Source organism: Pseudophryne corroboree, chromosome 8 (assembly GCF_028390025.1).
Source record: "Pseudophryne corroboree isolate aPseCor3 chromosome 8, aPseCor3.hap2, whole genome shotgun sequence".
Taxonomy (NCBI): Eukaryota; Metazoa; Chordata; class Amphibia; order Anura; family Myobatrachidae; genus Pseudophryne; species Pseudophryne corroboree.
Window position 1 is genome coordinate 372,654,803 of NC_086451.1, and position 22,840 is coordinate 372,677,642.

The following is a 22,840-nucleotide window of genomic DNA, read 5'->3' on the forward strand; positions in this document are numbered from 1 at the left end:
TATACAGATATTTGCATGTATTAAAGTGCGCACAGGAGCAATGAGGTGTGTGCGTGGGAGGGCCCAAGGACAATTCCATCTTGCATGTCTTTTTTTTCCTTTGCATGATGTGCTCTTTGGGGCCTATTTTTTTTTAAACTGCCATCCTGTCTGCCACTGCAGTGCCACTCCTAGATGGGCCAGGTGTTTGTGCCGCACACTTGTGGCGCTTAGCTTAGTCACCCAGCGACCTTGGTGCACCTCTTTTTTTTCTTTGCATGATGTGCTGTTTGGGGCCTAGTTTTTAAAACTGCCATCCTGTCTGCCACTACAGTGCCACTCCTAGATGGGCCAGGTGTTTCTGCCGCTTAGCTTAGTCACCCAGCGACCTCGGTGCTCCTCTTTTTTTTTTCTTTGCATGATATGCTCTTTGGGGCTTATTTTTTAAAACTGCCATCCTGTCTGACACTGCAGTGCCACTCCTAGGTGGGCCAGGTGTTTATGCCGCACACTTGTGTCGCTTAGTTTAGTCATCCAGCGACCTCGGTGCAACCTTTAGGCCTAAAAACAATATTGTGAGGTGTAAGGTGTTCAGAATAGACTGGAAATGAGTGGAAATTAATGTTATTGAGGTTAATAATACCATAGGATCAAAATTACCTCCACATTCTGAGATTTTAGCTGTTTTTATGTTTATTTCAAAAATCATTCAAATCCAAACCCAAAACCAAAACTCGAAAGGGTGGTTTTGGCAAAACCAATACAGATCCAAAACACGAGCTGGGATCCAGATCCAAAACCAAAACACGAAAAGTGCCCGCTGCACATCTCTAATTTATTGAAGGATAAAACCTGATTGCGGAGATAGCTACACGAGCAGTTTACATTTTATCAGATCTGTCCCACTTTATAGAGAGGTGCACCAAGAACAGAGAGTGATTTGGGTGGTTCAGGAGTAGTATGGGCAATTCGTGGTGTGTCCCAATATGCCCATTTCTACAGTAATGATGAAGGTATAATACCCATAAAGCTACAGATGTTACATGTGATATCTGAGATATTGGTTGAATTAGGTAATATCTCCAACTACCATCCACATAATGTTTCTGTAACTGTTCAGTAAAGGATAAAGTTGAGAGCTTTTCAATATACAGATATTTGCATGTATTAAAGTGCGCACAGGAGCAATGAGGTGTAGGTATCGCCTCATATCAAGCAGCAGAATATTAGGGGACAGTTTGGGACAGCAGGGGAAAGTAAAATCATTTGTATTTTGGAAAAATAAAGCACGTTACGTTTGCTGCTGTTAGATTATCAGATTTCCCCTCTCCTCCCATACAGTCAGGCTACAGCCATGAATGTAAGAAGAAAGGCATGGTTCTAAGGCTCCTTTACTTAGTGTACAGGAGGATCCTGGTGTCACTCAGCTTCTCCTATAAGGGGCCGGATATAATGAAGTCTGAGTTGGCCAGAGGTGAAGGTTCCCGGACAAATTTGGACGTTTTTTTAAAGCGGCAATCATGTACAAGGCATAGTTTTGGCCTTGTACACGATTGCTGCTTTAAAAAAAGTCCAAGTTCAGCTAGGAACCCGCACCTCCGGCCAACTCGGACTTCATTACATCTGGCCCATGGAGTGCAGGAAGAGACTGGGTAGTAGCAGACAGACAGAGACATGAGGGCCCTGCTCACAAGCTTACATTCTGTAAGGAAATAGGAGTATGATACACGAGGATAAGTGCTACAGATGTGACAATAAGCTTTGCTCAGAGCACAACATGACATAATAGTGGAAGATGGTGTGGTAAGTTAAGGAACGTTCTCGTGTTACGGTGTCGTGAGCTGCAGTGTTTGGTCAGTTGAACAATACAGATACTCAGGCGGGTTGTGTTGGTTTTGTTAGACTCTACTGCGCCTACGTGTCTTCTGGTACCTGAGTACTGCACGCTAACATGACACGATTCTGTATCAGCCTCCGTGGCGCAATATAGAAGGTCTTCAGGAAACAAACTAACCGAGTATGAGCTAGTCAGGTAAGATCCCAGGACACATCTGTACATACTGCATTTTGGTCCATCCACATTGCAAGGTTTTTGTTGGGTTATCCTATGCGACCCAGTCATGCAGCAATGTTAGCCTGTGGTCAGTGGGTGATGTGAGTGTTGAAAGAGAACTTCTGTTAATTTTGTGTGAGCTGTGCAGATACCTAATAGCTTCCTGAGACAGTTTATAAGACATAAATCCGATTGGCCAAATTTTACTTTTAGAAATGTTACCCAGTGAGTAATGCATGCCTCTTCCAAGCAATAACGTCTGAAGGAATTGGAAAATAATTGCAGGGCAGCTGTACTTGCCCCTGTAGAAGTTACAAAATCATGTTGACATCAGAGTCATCCCTGTAATTAGAATCTACAGGTTACAGGACCTCTGTGCATTTAAGTAGCCTTTGATTATTCTTCTTTTACAGCGGAGGGAAGTGGCTAAGACAGTATTCTGTTTGGTGGTGATATTCGCCCTCTGCTGGTTACCTCTGCATGTGAGCAGCATCCTGAAAAAAACGGTGTATGACGGAAGAGATCCACACAGGTGTGAGCTACTCAGGTAAGATCCCAGCTAGTTCAGCATTCTATAGACATAATGGTACAGTTACATTGTTACGTGTGATCCCGTGTGTGAGAGGATGAGACTTACAGGGCAATATGCAATTGTTATATCGCGCCCAATCTCCCCTCTAAACAGGAGGTCATGAGGCGATATTCAATTGATCTTTATTTCATGGCTATAGCGCCCATAGAGGTCAAGTTTAGCCAAATGGGTCACTTATCGTGCATTTCAGCTTGCTTCCCCTGGGGGGTGTTAGCTGAAATGCCGGCGCTGGCAGCCATCGTGCCTGAATAGAGCAACAATTGAATTGCTCCGTTGGGCGCCATCTTGTGGCTGCTGGCGTGATAACAAATGAATATCGCTCATAGGGGGTCATTCCGAGTTGTTCGCTCGCTAGCAGTTTTTAGCAGCCGTGCAAACGCTATGCCACCTCCCACTGGGAGTGTATTTTAGCTTAGCAGAAGTGTGAACGAAAGGATCGCAGAGAGGCTACAATGTTTTTTTGTGCAGTTTTAGAGTAGCTCAATACCTACTCAGCGCTTGCGATCACTTCAGACTGTTCAGTTCCTGCGTTCGCCCAGCCACGCCTGCGTTTTTCCTGGCACGCCTGTGTTTTTTTGAACACTCCCTGAAAACGGTCAGTTGACACCCAGAAAAGCCCACTTCATGTCAATCACTCTGCGGCCAGCAGTGCGACTGAAAAACTTCCCTAGACCATGTGTGAAACTACATCGTTGGTTGTAATAGAACGTCGCGTGTGCGCATTGCACCGCATGCGCAGAAGTGCCTTTTTTTTGCCTCATCGCTGCACAGCGTACGAATGCAGCTAGCGATCAACTCGGAATGACCACCATAGACTCCAGTCGTGGACCATAAATGATTGAGGGGGAGATATATGAAACCGTGGGGATAAATTACCAAACAATCAGCTTCTGTCATTTTTCAAACAAAGCCTGTAACATGGCAGTTAGGAGATGAATGGTTGGTACTTTACAGGAAAGTAGTCTCTCTCCAAGCTCAGATACATCTCCCCCTATATAAGAAAATTCACCTCCTCCACCTTTTTGAGACCGCAAGACAACACTCCTGAAGCAACGATGATTTGATCTCACTACATTGGAGCTGTCAGGATTGAGTCCTAAATTAGGACATTCAAGAACAATTTGGCAACAAACACAACTCTATAGGAGATTATTTATGCAATTTACTTTTTATAACAGTGTGAGCTGTGCCTCTGAAATGAGGCACAGAGGATTAGACATTTCAATTCAATGACTGATGACCGTAGACCAGAGGTTCTCAAACTCGGTCCTCGGGGGCACACACAGTGCATGTTTTGCAGGTAACCCAGCAGGTGCACAGGTGTATTAATTACTCACTGACACATTTTAAAAGGTCTACAGGTGGAGCTAATTATTTCACTTGCGATTCTGTGAGGAGACCTGCAAAACATGCACTGTGTGTGCCCCCGAGGACAGAGTTTGAGAACCTCTGCCGTAGACAAACTCTGCCTTCTGTAATCCACTTGCTCCTTACCCTGGCAGCTGCACATGGAACCTGGTGCCTTTATAAAATCTGTTTTGGGAATTTAAAAGTGAAGTGGACCTATTCTGCATTTCATCCTGCAAATTATTTAACAATGCCTGAATCACCCAATATAGAAAAAAGTACAAAGATGAAACCTTTTTCTCCTTATTATGCATCAACTTTGTCAGAGAATAATGGACCCTTACAGTCCCAAAATCGTATTTACCACACCCACGTCCATCTATTTCCTCTTTTGGTGTGGTATAAAAGATCTACACTGTCTAGATCAGTGGTTCCCAAACTGGTTCCTCAAGGTCCCCCAACAGTTCAAGTTTTCCACGTATTCTCACAGCATCACAAGTGAAATCATTGGCTTCACCTATGGATCTTTTAAAATGTGTCAGTGAGTAATGAATACACCTGTGCACCGGCTAGGTGACCTGGAAAACAAGAACTGTTGGAGGTCCTTTAGGACCAAGTTTGGGAACCACTGGGCTAGATAGACAGTCACTAGATCAACATCATATGGTCAACGTGAATTAGGTCGACAGGTACAAAAGACCGACATGACAATGGAAGACACATGTTTTTTGGCCACATCTTGCGTAGTTCATGTTCTGTGACTACCATCAGTAGAAATGAAGATGCTCGCCACGCTTCAGACAAGGTGGCTCGCTGCGGTTATCATTTCCAAAAAGCATGTGTCAACCATTTGTGTGTTGACCATTCTCATGTCGACCTTTTGAACCTGCCGACCTAATGCATGTCAACCATATGGTGACGACCTATTGTCTAACTAGACAGCATAGAGCTATCATCCAGATACCTGCCTCTTTCACCCCAACAATGGCACTTTATCTCCTAAAACACAGCATGCGTAGTCAGAGAAGCTGAATTTATCAGAAACCTTTTCTTTTAATAGAGAATTATGTAGAAATATATTTTATCTGACCTAGACGTTTACTCATTAACTTCTCTGATTTCCTTATTCAGCTTCTTCTTAGTCATGAATTACATTGGGATCAATATGGCCTCCCTGAATTCCTGCATAAACCCTGTGGCGCTCTATTTCGTCAGCAGAAAGTTCAAAAACTGCTTCCGGGTAAGATTTATTAGCCAGTAATACAGTGACATGAACCAAGAAAAGGAAAATAGTTATCCTCCAGGGACAATTATTCAATCTATTCTGATCATAGTCCACTGCTGGATGTAGAGGTTCAGACTATGGGGCTTCTATAATAGGGTACGAGTTTGCCAGAGGTGCGGGATATCGGCTGTTTGTGGACGTTTGTTTAAATCGGCAATCATTTACAAGGCATGGTTTTGGCTTCTAAATGGTTGCCGATTTAAAAAGAACCTCTGAGACCGTCTGGCATTCCGCTCCTCCGGCAAACTTGGCCCTCATTCAGTGTAAATCACAGGAGTGATCCTCAGCACAGTTTCCCGATATTCTGAAAACTGCACATGCGCAGGACCCATCCTGTGATCACATCACAGTAGTGGGGGGAGGGACGGGGGTGACCGGTGTTGTCCGGGATTGGCGAGGCCAAGGACTGCGTAGTGAGACGCAGTTTCCTTGGCCTCGCAAGCTACCCTGTGACTGCCAGCCTATGTAAGCTGAGGCTGACTAGACCATGTGGGAGCACTTACATATTATGATACCACCCTGTATTTAGCATTGCCTCCTTCAGAACTCTCAAATGTCACTACAGACTAACAAGCTTTCTTTCTAGGGAAGGCAGTCAATTGACCGCCTTTCGGGATCCCGGCGGTCAGGATACCGACGCAGGAATCCCGACACCAGCTGAAATACCGGTGGTCGGAATCTTGACCGCCGGCAGGTTACCCCTCTTGGGTGGTGGTCCACGCCACCACCTGGAGGGGAATATATCCCTGTGGCGACTTTCAATCGCCACCAGGCCCGAAGTGTGGCGAGCGCAGCGAGCCCCCAAGGGGACACACTGCGCTCGCCGACGGGATCCCGGCTGTCGGGATCCCAGCGTCTGTCTCCTGACCGCCGGGATCTCGTACTGATCCCTTTTCTAGTACCCTACTAAGCAACTGTTTCTTACCTGGATCTGTGCATCAGGTCCCACTAAGTCAGGCATGTCAAACTCATGGTCATCCAGATGTTGTGAAACTACAACTTCCAGCATGCTTTACCAGCTGATCAGTGGAAGGTATGCTGGCAAAGCATGCTAGGACTTGTAGTTTCACAACAGCTGGAGGGCCATGAGTTTGACATGCCTGCACTAAGTCATACTGGGCCCGATTCAGATGTTGTTGGAGTTGCCATCACTTCCTTGGAAGCAGCAGTGATAGCGCTGTATGGTAATGCAGAAGGAGGCGTCTATTGCACGCAAACTCCTCCTGCTGCAGTAGTGATCTGACCTGCGTCCTAGGATGCAGCATCGGATCTCTCACTCACCAGCGGGCAGCTTGTGGCACCAGAGGGCAGGAAAGCTCAGTCCTACAACAGAAATCCCTGGCCTCTTCCATCCCCCTAAACGGCGACGACATGCCTCAGTTTTCACAGACTGAGGCCGTAGCTGCCGCCTCCTTGTCCCCCTCACGGCAGCATAGTGCCAATCACTGACAGTTTGCTGCTTTACTGCTACCTTCATCGCAAGACACATTTGCGCATGTACAAAGTGCTGATAATCGGTACTTTGCAGCAAAAGAAGCAACTCCAACCTCATCTAGATAACCCCCACTGTGTTGAGACTGACATGAAAACTAAACCATAGGCTAAACCAAGCTATCACTGCTATCCCGTTTGTATTTGCTATTTACATCGGACCTAAGAGGAACAAGACTGGGTGGTGAATAAAATCTTATTGTTACCCAAATAATTCTCATTTAACATCTAATAAATGACACTATACAGTAATGCGCACACAATCAGATATTTGCACAGCAATGTAACTTTTCATTACATAGTCATTTTGTTTGGTTTCTCTCCTGTAGACCTGCCTTTGCTGCTGGTGCCACCGCCCAAGTTTAACAATCACACCAATGGATGAAAAAGGTTCTGGAGGAAAATGGAAAGCCAATGGTCACGACTTGGTTCTGGATCGCAGCAGTTCTCGTCTCACAAACAAATACAGTTCTTCCTGAGAGCAAATTAAAGATTACAGATGCCATTTCCTACCTTCTGATCGCTCAGTGTATATTCTGCACTCAGGCGGTTGGAATGCCCTGTGGGCAGTTTTTTGCAGAGATGGCATCCTGCGTGTGTAACGTTTCCATTTATTTCAGGCTCAAAAACCGAGGACCACCAAGATTAACGGATACATTACAACTGGAAAATGTGACAATCAGCGATTTGAGTCTCGCTCCACCAACCTCATCAAATCAGGTTTCCAATCCAGAGCCTCTACTCATTGAGAAGAAATGAAGCGGTCCCGGCTAGCCTAGGATATATGGAAACCTTACACAGCCATACATTTTCTTAGGACAATATTCTAGTTACTGTGCCATTAAGTGAACGTTGCACATATGAACTGCCTAACACTGCCATCAAAATTGATCATGTAATATAGTTTTGGAGGTTTTTTTTTCTGCTAGTCAACAGATTTTCTAAATTTAGGTCATGACTTTGTATGCTGTAACATATAGAAAAGGAGCACTTACATATCCTTTATGTCAGGCCTATACAATGAACGACTCGCCAACAGATGATGACCTACCAGACTCAGAGCTGGGTAATCTGCAATATAAATTACACCTGCACCAGTTCCTTGAACTGGCATTATATAACGTTTGCTGTCATGTAAAGGTTGTTTTAAAACCATAATTCAACCAAATATGTATTTTAGTTCTATACATACATAATTTTTTTTTTCTAATAGTATGGTCAAAATTGGTGTAAAGTTAAAAGTATTCCAGCTAGGGAAAGCCCCCCTCCCATCCTCTGGAGGAGCAGACCCATGGATCACAGCTTCCAATAGCTGAGAAAAACAGCCACTGATAGCATTTGTTAGTAGGGCTAGATGAGTGGAGAAAATGATGGCTCCTGTAGTACTCATGAGTTAAGGGCCTAGAGGCCAAGGGACTGACCACGAGATAAGGGGCCCAGAGTCCCAGGGACTGACCATAAGATAAGGGGCCCAGAGTCCCAGGGACTGACCACGAGATAAGGGGCCCAGAGTCCCAGGGACTGACCACACTCTGCACTGTTACTCTGGCTTTCATTTAAGGAAAACATAAAATTTGACTGAGAATAACTTACAAGACTTAGAAAAGAACAACCTACTGTATAATATCAGATTTTTGTGATGTATCACACCTTCTAATAAAAAAAAAAAACACAAGAGGAAAAATTGCCTATAGCAAAAAACAGCATCTAGCTATCATTTTACAGTACTAGATTACTAATTATAGCTAGACTCTAATTGGTTGCTATGGACAACTGCTCCACTTGTCCTCTTTAGATCACTAAACGGATCTGTAACCCATAGTAACAAAAAAAAAAAAAAGGTATTGTTTAAATGATACCTAGAGAAAGCCAATACTGTATATGAATAGTTGCCACCATTTAAAACACATGCACACCACTTCTAATGTTATTTTTTATTTTTTTTAAACCATAGAGTGCAATAAAAAGTTTTAAGGATTAGTTGATAACAGTTTAAAGACCACTCTGCTGACTCCCCACAGCCCAGCATGCAAGCTATGTGGCCCTTTCAGCTTTGTGGCATGGTTACAAGGTAAATTGGAGAACTGGATATCAAAGTGATGGACTTTACCTTAATTACACTTGTAGGCAGCGTAATAGCCGAGAGTTACTGACCAAAGCACATTTTGTAGATCAACAGAAAGGAAACTGAGAAAAGAAAAGCAGTAAGTGCCTTATACAGTCTTATAACATGTACATAGATTTATAGACTCTGTATGCTGGAAATGTTCTACTACTTCTACCACACAATGCCTCCGATAACTGCATGTCCTAAGCGGGAGGTCAGAGGAACTTCAAATTAGAAACACTGTGGCGTTAAAGAGAGGATGATAATGACTTTAGAAGATGATTACCTCACCCCCACCCCCGATGAACTAAACAGGTTTCACCTGCTCATAAAGCCATAGTGTATGGTTTTCCTTGCACCAAAGATGGCTCAGGACATACCTAGAACTATCCAGTTGTGTTTAAAATAAAAAATGTTTGCGGAAGACAATCTAATACAATGGGATGGACATACCAACCATTACTCTGGTCAAGTTTGAGGACTCTTTTATACATTAACAATGTGGCTGAATTTAACTGAAATTTGCACAATGTAATTGTCCTACTAAGTCAGGTTGTCAGCTTTCTGACCACACCGTATGTAACAGTAGCCAATTGCAAAATCTGCCAGATAAATATCTGGTACAAGAACAGATTGCCTTTTATTGATTTAAGAAAACGCACCTTAATTGGTGTGATATCCTGGTGTGGGGGATGAAGATTTAATTATGAGGAGCTGAAGAGTAACAATCAACTATGCTATTTATTCCCAGCTACAGGAGAATGTGCAGCAGTGATCAGTGACCAATAGTAACAGGTCAGGGTTGTAGAGTGCCCAGCCGGGCGCAGGAAGGCCATTCAGTACTTATGGCATGTGGGCAATCCATTCACTAACAACCGGTGGCTTTACTGATTTTTCTAATGACCATTACATATACCGCTTTCACATCGCTATACCTGTTGGCACCCGTGACTTGTGCACGGGTCCTTCCCAGGTGCGGCCCGGTTAAGACCCTTTCAGACTGGCGGCACCAACCCGGCATATTGCCGGCTTGGTCACTTCAGAGGTGATGTATGCGGAGGTGGCGTCTAGAGAACAGATCATCTCCAAGCGCTGCCTGTCCCTCTAACGCCGCCTCTGCCTATACTGTGAACGGGTCCTGGGTGGCATCGACCCGGCAACCCGTTCACACTGCACCTGACACAGTAATAACCCTGCTTTATTCCCAGGTTGAAATACTGGGTCAGGTGACCCGGGACTTCGGGACTTACCCCTTTCACACTGCATATCGACCTGCCAATATACTGGGTTATTTGTGCGCTGTGAAAGGGGTATTAGAAGGTACAGGTTTTCCGGCGACACCGGAAAGCGAGAATAGGCGACCTAGGCTTCTTATATTCAAAGAGGTTTCGACATGTCAGGCATATGTCAAACACTTTTTGGTTGCCCCCACTTCTGAATACATTTCACTTCATCAATGTACATAGTTATTAATGTAGTATAACATGTATTATCAGCTGTTCTGAACTGTATTCGTTCACATGGTCGACCATGTTATGGTCGACAGTCATTAGGTCGACCACTATTGGTCGACATTGACATGGTCGACACATGAAAATGGTCGACATATGAAAGGTCGACACATGAAAAGGTCGACGTGCGTTTTTTAACTTTTTTTTCTTTTGGGGAACTATTCCATGCTTTACGATCCACGTGGACTACGATTGGAATGGTAATCTGTGCCGAGCGAAGCGGTAGCGGAGCGAAGGCACCATGCCCGAAGCATGGCGAGCGAAGCGAGGGTTCCCCGTCACTTTACGCAAAAAACGACACCATAAAAAGTTAAAAAACTCATGTCGACCTTTCATGTGTCGACCTTTCATGTGTCGACCATGTGTCCATGTCAATGTCGACCAATAGTGGTCGACCTAATGACTGTCGACCATAACATGGTCGACCATTCATACTGGAACCGTTCTGAACACCAGAATTATAGATCTGACAGCTTGATATTCTCACATCGGTAATAATTTTCTATGTAAATACATGTATGCAAACTGTATTGTAGTTATAGTATTTCACGGACTGTTACCGGTCATTGTAAAGTAATACGTATGTTTTGATTCTTGTTTTAAATTAAAGTGTTTCATATTGGTAGCGATGTGCAATACGATGTCTTATTTGTCAACCAAGACACACACACACTTTGCAAAATATGTAAAAATGGCAGCTACCTAGTGAGATATTGTAAACGTACACATGATTTATTACATGGAAACTTAGGGCCTAATTTATACCTGATCGCTGGGCTGCTTATTTTGTTGTCCTGCGATCAGATAGTCACCACCCAAAAGGTGTAAATTTGATGTGCAAGTGTGCAATCCTATGTGTACTCCCAGTGGCGTAACTAGAAATTTTTCTTCCCCAAGCCAAAACATTCTCTAGCGCCCCCCCTTCCCCCAATTGCCTCTAGTAAAGTGATGAATCTGCGCGCGCCTTCAACGTGCGCTGCAAAAAGGTGCGCGGCTTTGCTTAACTGGGCGTGGCATTGCAGGAAAAGACTACCTTATACCCCAGTTTTGCAACCTGCACGCCCAGACGTTAGCCACCACAGGAAAAAATAATAATCCTGATTCATGCCCCTTACATTACTTGTCATTTTTCCTCCTTATAGTAATGCCCATTATACATTATGACACATACTGCAATGGCCCTTAGATCAGTCATGGCTAACCTTGACACTCCAGCTGTTGTTGAACTACACATCCCAGCATGCCCTGCATCAGTTTTAGCATGGCCAAATAACAAAACTGTAGCAGGGCATGCTGGGATTGGTTCAACAACAGCTGGAGTGTCAAGGTTAGCCATCACTGCCTTAGATACTACGCCACACACAATGTCCATTACACAATATGCCACACACCATAATGCCCCAACACATTATGCCACACACCGTAATGCCTGTGACACATTATGACACGCATCGCAATCAGTAGCGGATCTTGCCACGGGCAAGCAGGACTTTTGCCCGGGGCGCCGACTTCCGGAGGGCGCTGGCGCCATCCAGAGAGCGCCGCACCATGGCAAGATCCGCCACTGCTGTGCCCTCCGCTGCCCGCTGTGTCCCCCCGTCTGTGCCTCCTGTGAAGGGAACTAGACGCATAGCGTCTAGTTTCCCTTCGTGGAGAGGACCTTTGCTGAGCGGTGCGCAATGACCCTTCGTAGAGAGGACCTTTTGCTGTGCGGTGTGCGATGACGTCATCGCACACTGCTCAGCATTCAAGCGGCGCTGCTAATGTACAGGGGGCGTAACTGACCACGCCCCCGGTATTAAGCCACGCCCCGTTTCCTGCCCGGGGCGCAGAGCGGGCTTGAACCGGCCCTGATCGCAATGCCTGTTATACATAATGTTACACACTGCAATGCCCTGGATACATTATAGCACATACAATGCCTGTGACACATTATGACACACACTGCAATGTCCGTGATACATTATGCCACACACTGCAATGACCCTGAGACATTATACCACAATACCCGTGATATAGTATACCACACACCGTAATGCCTGTGACACATACCGCAATGCCCGTTATACCCTATGCCACACACCACAATGCCCATTATACATTATGCCACACACTGCAATGCCCCTGAGACATTATACCACATACCACAATGCCTGTGATATAGTATACCACACACCTTAATGCCTGTGACACATTATGACACACACCGCAATGTCTGTGATACATTATGCCACACACCGCAATGCCCATTACACATTAAGTCCTACAGTAAGGCTTCTAACTACTTTTAAATTACCTGCTCGTTGCCAGGGGTTTCATGCTCTTGGTTCCATGCACGGTGCCAGGGGTTTTCATGCTCAGGGTGTCATGCTCGTTGCCAGGGGCTTCATGCGGTAGGTGTTATGCCGATGACTCCGGAGGAGCAGAAGTGCAGCACTAGATGGGACAACAATTGGTTGATTTGGGTGGAACGCAGAGACAACCTTCGGCAGAAACTGCTGCCTAGTCCTGAGCTCCGCTCTGTCCTCGTAAAAGACCAAGTAAGGACTTTTACACGATAGGGCAAACGATACTGAAACACGCCTAGCAGAAGCCAGGACCAGTAACATCACCATCTTCCACGTGAGGTACTTGTCTTCTACCGTCGTCAGAGGTTCAAACAAGGAGGACTGTAGAAATTCCGACACCACATTCAAATCCTGAGGTGCCGTGGTTGGCACAAACGGAGGTTGTATGTGAAGTACTCCTTGCAAGAAGGCCTGAACTTCTGGAAACACTCAACTTCTTCTAACAGAAAATTGAGAGAGATGAAATCTGGACCTTAATGGAACCCAGATGTAAGCCCTTATCCACATCAGCCTGCAAGAAACGTCCCAAGTGGAATTCTGCAGGCGGATACGTGCGTTCTTCGCACCAAGAGACGTATCTTCTCCAGATATGATGATAGTGTTTTGACGTCACAGTCTTTCTGGCCTGAACCATGGTTGCAATAACCTTTTTGGAAAGGCCTTTGTGAGTTAGGATGTTCTGCTCAACTTCCAAGCCGTCAAACGAAGACGCCGTAAATCCGGGTAGACTTGTTGCAGAAGATATTTTCTCATTGGCAGAGACCAAGGGTCTGCGATGGACATGTCCAGAAATTCCGCGTACCACGCCCTCTGAGGCCAATCCGGGGCAATCATAATTGCCTGGACTCCCTGATTCGCTTGAGCACCCTTGGGAGCAATAGAATCGGAGGAAACAGGTAGACCAGCCGGTAAGGCCAAGGAGACGTCAGCGCATCTATTGCCCTCGCCTGAGGGTCCCTGGTTCATGAGCAATACCAGTAAAGCTTGTTGAGTCGAAAAGCCATCATGTCTATCTATGGGCAGCCCCACAAGTTGATATCTGTTGAAACACCTGTTTGTGGAGACCCCACACTCCTGGGTGGAGATCGTAACGACTCAGGAAGTCCGCTTCCCAGTTGTCCACCCCCAGAATGAAGATAACGGACATTGCTCTTGCATTTCTTTCTGCCTAGAGGAGTATCTTTGACACCTCTCGCATGCAGGCTCTGCTTTTGATCCTCCTTGTCGATTTATGTAAGCCACCGCCGTGGCGTTGTCCGACTGAACTTGGATCGCCCGATCACTGAGCAGAGGAGAGGCCTGAAGCAGAGCATTGTAGATCGCCCGAAGTTCCAGAATGTTGATTGGAAGAAGAGCTTTGTGGGTTGACCATCTGCCCTGGGACTGAGCCCCTTGGGTGACAGCTCCCCATCCTCTCAGACTTGCATCTGTCGTGAGGAGGATCCAATCCTGAATCCCGAACCTCCAACCTTCCAGCAGGTTTGAGGACTGCAGCCACCACAGGAGGGAGATCCTGGCCTGAGGTGACAGACATATTATCCGGTGCATCTGAAGATGTGATCCGGACCACTTGCTTAAGAGATCCAATTGAAATGTTCTGGTATGGAACCTTCCGTATTGGATGTCCTCGTATGAGGCTACCATCTTTCCCAACAATTTTATGCAAAACTGGATGGATATCCGAGTAGGCCATAGGACCAGTCGGACCATCTCCTGGAGTGTCCTTGCTTTGTCCTCTGGGACGAACACTTTCTGAGCAACAGTATCCAGAAACATTCCCAGGAACAGGAGTCGCTGAGTAGGCTCCAGGTGGGACTTCTGTAAATTGAGGATCCACCCATGTTGTGACAGCAGCTGAACAGTGTGGTCTATATTGAGCATGAGAAGCTCCCTGGATCTCGCTTTTATCTAGACATCGTTCAGGTAATGGACAACATTGACCTCTCAGGGATTTCATCCTTAGCTTGAAAACCTGTAAGGGTTCAGAGATTTTAGATTCAGAATGGGCCTTACCGAACCATCCGGTTTCGGTACTACAAACAGGTTAATAACCCTTTCCTTGTTGTTGTAGAGGCACTGGAACAATGACTTGGGACTGGACCAACTTTAGGATGGCCTGTTGCAGGGTAACTCGTGTATCCTCCATAAATGGTAAGCTTGATTTGAAAAATCGTTGGGGAGGAGCACTGTCGATCTCCAGCTTGTATACTTGAGAAATTAGGTCCTTTACCCAGATATCCTGGCAGGAGCTTTTCTAGATGCGGCCGAAGTGACGCAGTGGAGCTCCCACCTCAAGATCCCTTCGTGGTGGAGGTGGGGGGCACCATCATGCTGAGGCTTTTGTGGAAGCTGAACTTGTGCGTGGTTCCTGAGAATTGGCGGCAGCTGGTTTTCTTGTCTTACCTCTGGTGCCTCGTGCCTGAGTGGAGGCACCTCTGGCTCTTGATCTGAACCTGGTAGTCTGAAAGGACAGGGTAGATGGCCCCGGGTAGGAACACCTAGTCGGCGGGGCCCTAGAGTGGAGAAGCGTGGATTTTCCTTCAGTAACCTTAGAAATGCACGCATCTAACTCAACCCCAAATAGCCACTCCCCTGAGAAAGGAATAGACTCCACACTGCACTTGGAATCTGCGTCCGCATGAGAGTCACACAAGACGCGTACAGTCTCTTGAATGTGTTTTATGAGGGTCACTGTAGTGACCAGGGGCACACCCCACGCAAGACCCTCTTGAATTTGAGTTGCCCAGGTATGGATGGCATAAGTCATCCAGCAACCCGCAATCACAGGTCTTTGTGATACACCAGCTGCTGTGTAAATATACTTTAGTGTAGTTTCTATTTTCCTATCCCCAGGGTCCTTTAGTTGAAAGGATCCAGGAGCTGGAAACACCACCTTTTTTGAAAGTCGGGAGACTGATACATCTACGGCTGGGGGCTCTTCCCAATTTTTCCTACCTACTGGCGTAAATGGGAAAGTGTGTAAAAACCTCCTTGTAACCTGATATTTTTTATCAGGATTTTTTTTTCGAGGCTTGCTTAAATATTTTATCTAGTTCCGGGGAATTAGGAAAAGTGACACTGAATTTTTTCTGTGCTAGGGAAAATGAGTGCGGTACTGCAGTGTCTTCCAAAGGGATTTTTAATACATCCCTGATAGCAAGAATGAGGGGCTCCATACCCTGTGCAGAAGTGAAATCCTCTGCAAAAGGCTCTAATTCCTCCCCCTCCTCCTGTACTTCTTCAGATTCTGAGGGTAAATCAGGTAGCCCACGTTTTAGTGGCCCTGAACTAGGGATGGGGGTTGTTTGTCATCTGCCTTAGCAGCCAGTTCTGCAACAGCCTGTTGCAGTTGGTGTGTTGTCTGTTTATTAGCATTGTGGGGGATGACATGTCTGCTGCCATAGTATTTATGGCACCGAGCCAGAATGGCTCCTGATCCTCCCCCCCAGTCTCCTCATTAACTTGGGAGGATTGACTGCATTGCTCACGATAGGGAACCAGCGGTTGAGGGAGAGAATCTGGTGTGACACACACTGCATAATTGGTGTTTGACCATGTTTACAGTAAACAACCCTCACTCACAAACACACACACACACACACACACACACACAGAGAGACAAGGTACAATAGCAAGCCTGCCCCGTACTGTATATGAGAAGGAGACCTAGAGTGAGAGGAGGACAGCACACCCAAGCCTGTCAGACTCAGTAAATCTGCAGGCTGAATGTATATATCACAGTAGAAACCGGATTTTCTTGTCCTTTTCTGGACACTAGTTTGTGTACAATAGCAACTCTCCCCCTGTTATACACCCCTGTACGAGTTTCCTGGGTATTCCAGAGTGCCTGGAGGAGCTGTGTGTCCTTGCTGCTGCAGCTGTAAGCAGAGGAAGGTGCCAAAATGCTGCTGGTCCCGCTCTGAAGAAGCTCCATTCCTTCTAATGGGGCTGGAGCTATGTAGTTCTTTATACTGGCAAATGTCCCCATAACACTGTAAAACCTCACATTGAATGTTAGCTTCTCATACGTCCTAGAGGATGCTGGGGATGCTTCAAGAACCATGGGGTATAGACGGGATCCGCAGGAGACATGGGCACTTTAAGACTTAAGACTTTAAAAGCGATGTGAACTGGCTCCTCCCTCTATGCCCCTCCCCCAGACTCCAGTTAGATTCTGTGCGCAGTGAGACTGGATGCACACTGAGGAGTTTCTCAGGAAAAAGACTTTTGTTAGGTTTATTTTTTTCAGGGAGACCTGCTGGCAAGAGGCTTCCTGCATCGTGGGACTGAGGGGAGAGAAGCAGACCTACTTCTGTGAGTTTCAGGGCTCTGCTTCTTAGGCTACTGGACACCATTAGCTCTAGAGCAGGCATTCCCAACCACGGTCCTCAAGGCACACCAACAGTGCAGGTTTTAGTGATATCCAGGCTGCAGCACAGATGGTTAAGTCAAAATAACTGAGCTACTAATTAAGTCACCTGCGCTGAAGCCTGGATATCACAAAAACCTGCACTGTTAGTGTGCCTTGAGGACCGTGGTTGGGAATGCCTGCTCTAGAGGGTCTGATCGCTAGGTACGCATAGATGCTCGTTCCCGGAGCCGCGCCGTCAACCCCCTTGCAGAGCCAGAATTCAGAAGCCAGGTGAGTAGAAGAAGATCAGAAGACTTCAGTGACGGCAGAAGACGGCGTTTGAGGTACCACGCAGCGGCGGCGCTGCGCGCCATGCTCCCACATACATAACGGAACTGCAGGGGGCAGGGCGCAGGGGGGTGCCCTGAGCAGCATAAATCCTCAAATAGCGACTGGCAAGAGTGTATACAGACCCCCGCCAGTATAAATATGTGAAATTAAGAGGGACTGAAGCGCGCCATTAAGGGGGCGTGGGTTAGCCCTCAGTTCTGACCAGCGCCATTTTCTCTTCACAGAAGCTGCAGAGATGCCGAGCCTGGCCTCCCACACTACTGTACAAGTAACAGGGTGCAAAATGGAAGGGGGTGGGGGGGGGTGGGAGCACAAGAGATTTGGTGCTGTTTTGTTGAAATTAAAAGCGCTTACAGGTCTGGGCAGTATATTACTCGCTTCAGAACCAGGACAGGCGCTGGGTTGTGAGCTGGCAGAACTCCCTCTGTGTTTCTCTAACAGGTTTTGCTGTGGGTCTGTCTCCTATAGCCCCAGTTTGGTTGTGGGTGTCGGTACGCGTGTGTCGACATGTCTGAGGCTGAGTGCTCTTCCCAGGAGGAGGCTGGAGTGAGGACAGAAAAGGCTGTGGGAGTGACCATGTCGGCACCGCCGCCGGCTGATTGGGTAAATATATTGAGTGTTTTGAATGCAAATGTGGCTCGGTTGACTAAGAGATTAGATAAATCTGAGTCTAAAAACCAGACATGGAGGAAATCCATGGAGGATGCATTGTCACAAGCTCAGACCCCTTCGGGGTCACAGAAACATGCATTTACCCAGATAGCAGATACAGATACCGACACGGACTCTGATTCCAGTGTCGACTATAGTGATGTCAGATTAAATCCTAAACTGGTTAAGAGCATTCAGTACATGATTGTGGCGATAAAATAAGTTTTGCATATCACAGAGGACCCTGCTGTTCCTGATACAAGGGTCTGTATGTTTAAAGTAAAGAAACCTGAGGTAACGTTTCATCCCTCTCATGAACTGAACACTTTTTGAAAAGGCTTGGGAAAATCCTGACAAAAAGGTACAGGTTCCCAAAAGAATTCCAGTGGCATATCCGTTCCCCTCTGGGGACAGGGAAAAGTGGGAGTCAACCCCCACGGTGAACAAAGCTCTATCGCATCTGTCCAAAAAGGTGGCACTTCCGTCTCCTGACACGGCAGCCCTGAAGGATCCTGCGGATCGTAAGCAGGAAAATACACTAAAATCCATTTATGTCACTACAGGTTCGCTACTCAGGCCTGCCGTTGCTTCGGCGTGGTGAGTAGCGCTATTGAAAAGTGGGCAGATAACTTGTCATCTGAGATAGATACCCTGGACAGGGATACCGTGCTTTTGACTCTGGGCCATGGGGGTAATTCTGAGTTGATCGCAGCAGTAAGTTTGTTAGCAATTGGGCAAAACCATGTGCACTGCAGGGGGGCAGATATAACATTTGCAGAGAGAGTTAGATTTGCGTGGGTTATTTTGTTTCTGTGCAGGGTTTATACTGGCTGCTTTATTTTTTACAAGCAATTTAGATTTCAGTTTGAATACACCCCACCCAAACCTAACTCTCTCTGCACATGTTATATCTGTCCCCCCTGCACTGCACATGGTTTTGCCCAACTGCTAACAAAATTCCTGCTGCGATCAACTTGGAATTACCCCCCCATATCAGGGACTCTGCAGCATATTTAAAAGAAGCTGCGAGGGATATTGGCCTTTTGGAATCAAGGGCCAATGCCATGGCAGTCTCGGCTAGGAGGGCATTGTGGATTCATCAATGGAATGCTGACTCTAAGAAGACTATGGAGTCTTTACCGTTTAACGGTAGTGTGTTGTTTGGCGACGGCCTCCCTGACCTGGTATCTACGGCTACTGCGGGTAAGTCATCATTTTTACTTTATGTTCCTGCACAACAAAAGAAAACGCCCCACTATCAGATGCTGTCCTTTCGGCCCAATAAATACATAAAAGGACAAGAGTCCTCTTTCCTTGCTGCGAGAGGAAGAGGAAAGGGAAAAAGGTCACAGGCTGTGGCAAGTTCCCAAGAGCAGTAGTCCTCTCCGGACCTGGATCCTTGGATATTAGAAATAGTAACCCAGGGGTACAAATTAGAGTTTCAAGACGTGCCCCCAAACCGATTTTTTTTCAAATCGGCCTTGCCAGCTTCTCTTCTAGAAAGGGAGGTAGTATGCGCTGCAATACTAAAGCTGTGTCAAAATCAAGTCATGGTCACAGTACCCCCGTCACAACAGGGGGAGGGTTTTTATTCGAGTCTGTTCGTGGTCCCGAAGCCGGATGGCTCAGTCAGACAATTCTGAACCTAAAATCCCTCAATTTCTTTCTAAAAAAATTCAAATTCAAGATGGAATCTCTCCGAGCAGTGATCTCCAGTCTGGAGGAGGGGGATTTTATGGTGTCGGTCAACATAAAGGATGCCTACTTACACGTTCCCATATATCCTCCACATCAGGCATACCTGAGGTTTGCTGTTCAGGATTGTCATCACCAATTTCAGATTCTGAAACCGGCAAGAGTGTCAATTCTTCAATGCACTCGGTTGCTGGGGAAGATGGTGGCGGCCTACGAGGCCATTCCGTATGGCAGGTTCCATGCCAGGGTGTTTCAGTGGGACCTGTTGGACAAGTGGTCCGGGTCTCACCTGGACATGCACCGGAAAATAATCCTATCTTCCAGGACCAGGATCTCCGTTCTGTGGTGGCTGCACAGTTCTCACCTTCTGGAGGGACGAAGGTTCGGGATTCAGGATTGGATCCTGGTGACCACAGATGCAAGACTCCGAGGTTGGGGAGCAGTCACACAGGGGAGAAACTTTCAGGGAAAATGGTCAAGACAGGAAGCTGGTCTGCACATAAACATTCTGGAATTAAGGGCCATTTACAACGGCATTCTGCAAGTGGAACATCTACTTCGCGGTCTGCCCGTCTTGATTCAGTCAGACAACATAACAGCAGTGGCGTACATAAACCGCCAGGGCGGAACAAAGAGCAGAGCGGCGATGGCCGAGGCCACGAAAGTTCTTTGCTGGGCGGAAAGACATGCAAGCGCTCTGTCAACACTCTTCATTCCAGGAGTGGACAACTGGGAAGCAGACTTCCTCAACATCCAGGAGAGTGGGGTCTTCATCAAGAGGTACTTTGCAGAAGTGACAAGTCGTTGGGGAATTCCTCAAATAGACATGATGGTGTCCCGCCTCAACAAGAAACTTCAGAGATATTGTTCCAGGTCGAGGAACCCTCAAGCAATAGCGGTGGACGCCCTAGTGACACCGTGGGTGTGTCCGTCGGTCTATGTGTTCCCTCCACTTCCACTCATTCCGAAGGTGATAAAGATTGTAAGAAGAACAAGGGTTCAGGAGATACTCATTGTTCCGGATTGGCCAAAGAGGGCCTGGTATCCAGATCTTCAGGAGTTGCTCATAGAAGATCCCTGGCCTCTTCTTCTACAGGTGGACCTACGGGCTGCATTTGACGGCATGGCGGTTGAACGCCAAATCCTAGCCCGAAAGGGTATTCCCAGTGAAGTCATTCCCACACTCCTTCAGTCTAGAAAAGAAGTAACGGCAAAGCATTACCACCGTATTTGGAGGAACTATGTGTCTTGGTGTGAATCCAAGAAGGCTCCTACGGAAGAATTTCAGCTGGGGCGTTTGCTCCATTTTTATTAAAGTACAAATTTCGGCCTTATCAATCTTCTTTCAGAAAGAATTGGCCTCCCTTCCAGAAGTTCAGACCTTCGTTAAATGCGTGCTACACATCCAACCTCCATTTGTGCCCCCTGCGGCACCGTGGGATCTTAATGTGGTATTGCAGTTCCTGCAATCTCATTGGTTTGAACCTTTACGTAAGGTTGAGTTAAAATTCCTTACTTGGAAAGTAGTCATGTTGTTGGCCTTGGCATCTGCAAGGCGGGTATCTGAGTTGGCGGCTTTGTCTCACAAAAGCCCCTATTCAATCTTCCATGCTGATAGAGCGGAGTTGAGAACTCGTCAGCAATTTCTACCAAAAGTGGTTTCATCATTTCACGTAAACCAGCCTATTGTGGTGCCAGTAATTACTGATGCCTTGGCGGAATTGAAGTCTCACGATGTGGTTAGAGCTTTGAAAATCTATGTCGCCAGAACGGCGCAGATTAGGAAAACAGAGGCTCTGTTTGTCATGTGGGCTCCCAACAAGATTGGGGCTCCTGCTTCCAAGCAGACTATTGCGCGCTGGATCTGTAATACGATTCAGCAGGCTCATTCTACGGCAGGATTGCCGTTACCGAAATCGGTAAAAGCTCATTCTACCAGAAAGGTGGGCTCATCCTGGGCGGCTGCCCGAGGGGTCTCGGCATTACAGCTTTGCCGAGCTGCTACTTGGTCGGGTTCAAACACCTTTGCGAAGTTTTACAAGTTTGATACCCTGGCTGAGGAGGACCTCTTGTTTGGTCAATCGGTGCTGCAGAGTCATCCGCACTCTCCCTCCCATTCTAGAGCTTTGGTAAAAACCCCATGGTTCTTGAAGCATCCCCAGCATCCTCTAGGACGTATGAGAAAATAGGATTTTAATACCTACCGGTAAATCCTTTACTCTTAGTCCGTAGAGGATGCTGGGCGCCCGTCCCAGTGCGGGCTGTATCCGCAGTTTGGTTATGGTTACACTCATGTTGAGTTAAGTTCAGTCAGTCTGTGGCTGATGTTGGTCATGCCGTTGCATGCGTTGTTGTTGAATGCCATGTTGTACGGCGTGTTTGAGGTGTGAGCTGGTATGTATCTCACCTTAGTTTAAAAATTAAATAAATCCTTTTCCTAGAAATGTCCGTCTCCCTGGGCACAGTTCCTATAACTGGAGTCTGGAGGAGGGGCATAGAGGGAGGAGCCAGTTCACACCCCTTTTAAAGTCTTAAAGTGCCCATGTCTCCTGCGGATCCCATCTATACCCCATGGTTCTTGAAGCATCCTCTATGGACTAAGATAAAAGGATTTACCGGTAGGTGTTAAAATCCTATTTTTCACTCCGCTGCCAGTGTACACAGGGAGGCTATAGCGGGTCCCCCCAGGGAGGGTCCCGTATGCCGCCCCTGACGTAGTGCCGCACAAAGAAACGGGGGACCTCCCTAGTGGGGCCCCGGTTTGTACTCACCACTCTTCTCACCTTCAGGTTATGTTAGGGGTGTGCGGCGATTGCGACGCCAAGGCGCAATGCCACGCGGAACAACAACCTCTCAGGACAGTGGTCCTGCAGTGGGGAAACAGCTCTGACACCTTACAGAGGCTGGTAACCGTCCCCCCCTAACTCCAACAGTGCAGGTATACTGTTGCCCAAACAGTATACCGAAAATAACAAAGTTTAAATAAAACTGAAGAAAAATTCCTCTGGAGCTTCCAGAGTGTGCATCCTCTCCTGAGGGAACATTTTTCTAAACTGGTTGTGGGAGGGGGCATAGAAGG

General features: G+C 46.7%; 1 protein-coding gene across 3 annotated transcripts in view; it reads left to right on the plus strand.

The window, feature by feature from the left end:
* Nucleotides 1–10,990, plus strand: part of LOC134949158 (endothelin receptor type B-like) — a 177,372-nt gene extending 166,382 nt beyond the window's left edge. For all 3 annotated transcript variants that reach the window (XM_063937576.1, XM_063937574.1, XM_063937575.1), the window contains exons 6-8: nt 2,446–2,579; nt 5,103–5,211; nt 7,077–10,990. In XM_063937576.1, the coding sequence (XP_063793646.1) occupies nt 2,446–2,579; nt 5,103–5,211; nt 7,077–7,226 (393 nt within the window). In that variant the 3' untranslated portion in view covers nt 7,227–10,990. The remainder of the gene's footprint in view (nt 1–2,445; nt 2,580–5,102; nt 5,212–7,076) is intronic.
* Nucleotides 10,991–22,840: the final 11,850 nt, after the last annotated feature.